Source organism: Chenopodium album, chromosome 6 (assembly GCF_948465745.1).
Source record: "Chenopodium album chromosome 6, dcCheAlbu1.1, whole genome shotgun sequence".
NCBI lineage: Eukaryota > Viridiplantae > Streptophyta > Magnoliopsida > Caryophyllales > Amaranthaceae > Chenopodium > Chenopodium album.
Window position 1 is genome coordinate 6,172,820 of NC_137839.1, and position 5,438 is coordinate 6,178,257.

General features: G+C 34.7%; 1 protein-coding gene across 1 annotated transcript; it reads left to right on the forward strand.

Annotated features, from left to right (window-relative positions):
* Window positions 1–940: 940 nt before the first annotated feature.
* Window positions 941–5,139, forward strand: LOC145636577 (protein FAR1-RELATED SEQUENCE 8-like). The gene is made up of 4 exons (XM_081688154.1): window positions 941–1,369; window positions 1,472–2,181; window positions 2,557–2,764; window positions 4,786–5,139. Exons 1-4 carry the CDS (start codon window positions 941–943, stop codon window positions 5,137–5,139), a joined length of 1,701 nt encoding a protein of 566 aa, XP_081544280.1.
* The last annotated feature ends 299 nt before the right edge of the window (window positions 5,140–5,438 follow it).

A 5,438-nucleotide genomic window follows, 5' to 3' on the forward strand; every position in this document is an offset into this window, starting at 1 on the left:
GAGTCGATTGAATTGTTTAAGTGTGGAGTCTTGATTAATGAATTCGAGTTGTATATTTATTTACTTTAATTAGTTGAGCATGCTAGGTTTGGTACGTTGTAGCTTGTATGTACTCAGCTTTGCTGATTGCGTGCTTTTGTGTGTTTTCTTTTGGTCATGGCCTTCGCCTTTCAATGACCCTGTGATGATCTAATTATTACACTTGTATTATTGGGGAGCAGTATTGCACAGGTTAGCTTGATGATGTGAAGTTCGGTGATTTGACATACGCATTGTCAAGGGTTTAATGTGGTTGAGAGTATTCGATTCTTGTGTTGAACTTATTTATATTTTGCTATTTCCTTTATGTTTTGGACTTTGATTATTGGTTTGGTTTTAAATAAGGGCCTTTATGGTTCCAATTTGTAAGATTTGGCTTATTCGTTTTCTAAACTGTGTTATTTTAAAGACTTATGTTTGGTTTTCCGCTGCAATACTTTGATAAAGCCTTAACGTTTTAACACGTGGCGGTAACATGTCAATGTTCTCCACTATTTTATTTAAAGTAAGTGGTTTGGAAAAGGGAGAATTATTGGGGTGTTACATATAGACTATTTTGTTACTAGTATGTGTGTTTAATTTATTGTCTAAATTTGTGTTCTTTAATTATCTGTTCAATTATCTGCTCAGTTACCTATTAAATTTACTGAATTTTATCCTCAATGAACATCAAAGAATTATAGTTGGTTGTCGTAGTTGTTTTATTGTCTCTGTTACCTATCGAATTTTATGCTCAATTGTGCACTGAATTTTGTGCTGGTATTCTGTTAAAAAATCGTTTAGTGGAAACAGTGTGTAATGGATGATTTCTTAGAGGACATGGAAATGGAATTGCCAAGGGGCAGTGAGGATGATTTTGTTATTGACCGGGGCAGAGGAGTTAAGTTTAGGAGTAGAGTCGATGTGGAGGATTTGGAGGATGGGAAATGGCGATGATGGCATAAAATCTGTGTTTGAAGATGATGTGTGTGTTAACACTGATGCTGTCAGTGGCCCTGTTATGTATTTATCCCCCATGAAAACAGTTCACACGACACACACAGTTTTTGGTAGCAACCAAATGATTGTAGTGGCTGTTGAGGAGCCTAAGGTTGGGATGGTATTCCGATCTTGGCAAGAAGTGGAAGCCTATTATAAGGAGTATGCTGAGCAGATCGGGTTTGGAGTGACAAGGGTGCAGGGTGTAAATTCTTTGGACAAGACTGAAAGAATTGTAACCACATGGAAGTGTGAGTGCTGGGGAAAACCCGATATGCGGGCTAGGAGGGAAGCAAAGAAGAGGGCAAAAGCAATGGGTGTTGGTGGTTTTGGTGGATTAGTGGAAAGAATTGTATGTGAGGATGAGTTAAGTAGGGCGAAGAGGACTTCCAAAAAGTGTGACTGTGAGGCCCGGATTTATGCTAGATTAACTAAGGATGGATGAGTGTTGAAGAGGGTGAATTTAGAGCATAATCACTTGGTAGATCCATCACAAGCCAAGCTTGTGAAGGAGTACCGTCAGAAGCACATTACCTCGAAAGTGAAAAAGAAGTTGATGGATTACTATGAGCAAGGTGTACCAATATCTCAAATTCACGGGTGTATGGCGACCGAGCGAAATGGTGGTGACATGCCCTTCACAGTGAAATATTTACAACATGAGGTGTATAAGGCTAAGCGATTGAAGATGGTTGGCGGTGATGCGGTTGAAATGATGGAGTATTTTGAAAAAATGCAAATCGGAAACCAAAATTTCTTCCATGCACAACGCTTGGATGAAGATGGGAGACTTAAAGACGTGTTGTGGGTTGATGCAAGGAGTAGGGTAGCGTATGAGGACTTTGGTGAGGTTGTTTGTTTTGACGCTACCTATCTAACCAATCGATACGAGCTCCCATTTTCTAATTTTGTTGGCGTGAACCACCATGGCCAATCTTTGTTGTCGGTCTGCGCTCTTGTATCACATGAAGATTGTGACACATTTGCATGGATTTTTCGACAGTGGCTAGCATGCATGAACAACCGAGCTCCGAATGACATTTTGACCGACCAAGCGGCAGCCATGCGGAGGCCCCTAGCTGAAGTCATGCCAGATATCATTCATCGTTGGTGTATATTGCATATAATGAGCAAGATTCCTGATAAACTTGGGAAGTGTGCACGGTTAGTGTTTCCGAACTTTTTTATGCCTTTTTTCCCGTTTTGTTCTTTGAATTGGTTGTTTGTGTCTGTCAGGTTTAATCTGAAATGGATTGAATTTTGTTTTTGTTCCTAAATATGTGTTCCTTGTCCCTATGTGATCCTCCCCATGATTTGTGTTGCATCTCCAAGATGTGAGTCTTTGAACTGTGTATGCCGTCCCCTTTGAATATAGGTTTTCTGGTCAATTTGTGGCTGGCATTTATGTTGACTTGGTTGATATGTGTGGCTGCCAATTTGTACTTTAAATTGGTAAATTTGTTCTCTGTTACAGTGTTTCCCTTTATTAGATTATGCCACCCTTATGCACTGTTTGTGTTGTTTGAATTGTGTGTCTAGTTACGAAGAATTCCTGAACCCTCTGAAAGAGGTTGTTTATGAAAGTTTTACCCCAGAAGAGTTCCACGAGAGATGGGCAACACTTATATGTGAGTATAATTTGGAGGGTAATGAATGGCTTGAAAGCCTTCACAAGGAGAGTCACATGTGGGTTCTTGCATATATGAAGGAACATTTTTGGGCTATATATGGAAACATAGGGAAACGTGTAAACAAGTACTACATCAGAAATTGAAGAAATCCTTATTATCATAAAATTCAAAATTAATATCTTAAATTTTCAAATAAATAATAATATCAAAATATTGATTTGGATAAATGAATACATTTCTTGATTTGAAGAAATTTTTTTTTGGAAAATTAAGACAATCATAAGAAAAATGGATTTCCCGACTAAAAGGAAATCAAAAAATAAAATAAAAATATTATTCATTAAGATTGAGATTTAACTTTAATTAAATAAAAAAGTTATTACATGTCAATAATTTCATTAATATAGTCTAACCTCGCTCAATAGTAATTGAAATGTACTAATCAAAGTGATATGGTTATTGGCGAATGTTAAAACCCTTTATTGGACGAGTACTTAATTGAACAACAATGATACTGATTCATTAAGATTAAGATTAAGACAAACATAATATGAGTGATTAACTTTAATTTAATGTCAAAAGTTAGATGTCAACAATTTCAATCATATAGTTCAACCTCAGATGTCAACTAATCGAAAATTGATAAATGTTCTACTTATTAGTAATTAAAATGTACTAATCAAAGTGATAAGGTTATTGGCTAATGTTAAAACCCTTAGGCGGCCGAGTGCTTAATTGAACAACAATGATACTGATTCATTAAGATTGAGATTAAGACAAACATAATATGAGTTATTAACTTTAATTTAATAAAAAAAGTTACATGTCAACAATTTCAATCATATAGTTTAACCTCAGATGTCAACTAGTCGAAAATTGATAAATGTTCTACTCATTAGTAATTAAAATGTACTAATCAAGATATGGTTATTGGCAAATGTTAAAACCCTTTATCGGCCGAGTACTTAATTGAACAACAATGATACTGATTCATTAAGATTAAGACAAACATAATATGAGTGATTAACTTTAATTCAATAAAAAAAGTTAGATGTCAACAATTTCAATCATATAGTTTAACCTCATAAACTAGTCGAAAATTGATAAATGTTCTACTCATTAGTAATTAAAATGTACTAATCAAAGTGATAAGGTTTTTGGCTAATGTTAAAACCCTTTAGCGGCCGAGTGCTTAATCGAACAACAATGATACTGATTCTTTTGATTCATTAAGATTGAGATTAAGACAAACATAATATGAGTTATTAACTTTAATTTAATAAAAAAAAGTTACATGTCAACAATTTCAATTAATATAGTTTAACCTCGAAATGTCAACTAGACGAAAATTGATTAATGTACTACTCAATAGTAATTGAAATATACTAATCACAGCAGAGTTCGGGAGCTACACTGATTGAATTGTCTTCGTTCAAGTAAATGATTATATTATTCATCTATAATTGCTTAAAAATGGACGTGTACATATGTATATATTGTTTAAGCTTCTTGTTCATACATATGTACATCTTGTTTCATGCCAATAATTAAGTTATAAATTATATTGTACATTTAAGCTTGTTGTTCATAAATATAATTAGCTTATACTAGAACATTTTGTCTTTTTAGAAATCTTGTTTTATGCATATTTTGTTGTTCACAAGTATTATTCTGTCATGAATTATAATTATCAACAATAATTATTTTTAATTTACCTTTAAAGCTTCTTAAACGACAATTTACTACATGATACAAATTGATTCGGCCTTTTTACTGCATGCACGTGATGTTTTGTTCTTGTTTAGAACTATTGTTATATGTATCATGAACGACGGATTTAGCATAAAAATATTGCAACATCCTGTTTTTTAAAGGATATTTATTTATTTTAAAAGGGTATTTAATTTAAAGGGATATTTATTTTACAAATAAAAGGCTATTTATATTAAAAGGATATTTATTTATTTTAGAAGGATATTTATTTTAAAAGGATATTTGGGATATTTATAAATATTTATGGCAGACTGCCAATTCATAATTTTTTCAAAAAGAATTGTGTTATACTTTTGCGAACGGATTCATTTTTAAGCACATGAAATTGAGGGCGTGATATTTAACAAAATGTGCATTCACACAGGTCCAGGCACCCATGTCCAACATAAACTTCACCATCATACAGGATCAGTTCATTGAAGATGAGCCAACGAGCCGATACCAAGGTATTACACTACGGCCCGAATTAGAGATGCACAAGAAGAATATTGATGTTGGAGCTGCTTTGGTGCTATGGAATGGTCGTAGGATCACACGACCTTCATTTGTGAGCCACTTTCGCCAAGTTGTGGAGACTCATAACCCCATTTTCATCATTATCACTGAATTGGGAGCCACTTCAACCAATTGCGAGAGGATCATCGGAAGGCTTGGGACCAATATGCGTTGGAGGTTTGATGCGAGAAAGGGCATAATGGATGGAAGCATACTCTTCTGAGATCCTACTAGAGTGAATACTACTGTCTTGGTTGCGGACTCGGAAGCTATTGAGCTTCGCATGGTCGGATCTGTTGCTACAAATGAGGTAGATTTGGGTGCTATTATTGTATTATCTTCGATACGAAATTAATACCAGCACTAACTCTGTTCATTTTTTGTAACATGTGTAGCCATCGCTGCATGGGCCTGCTGTGCGTGGGAGTACTACAATCAAGTATTGATGTCTGTAATATACAACTGTTTCGGTTTGGTTTGCAATTTCTGTGTGTGTTGCCTTTTGCAATTCATATTGCAATT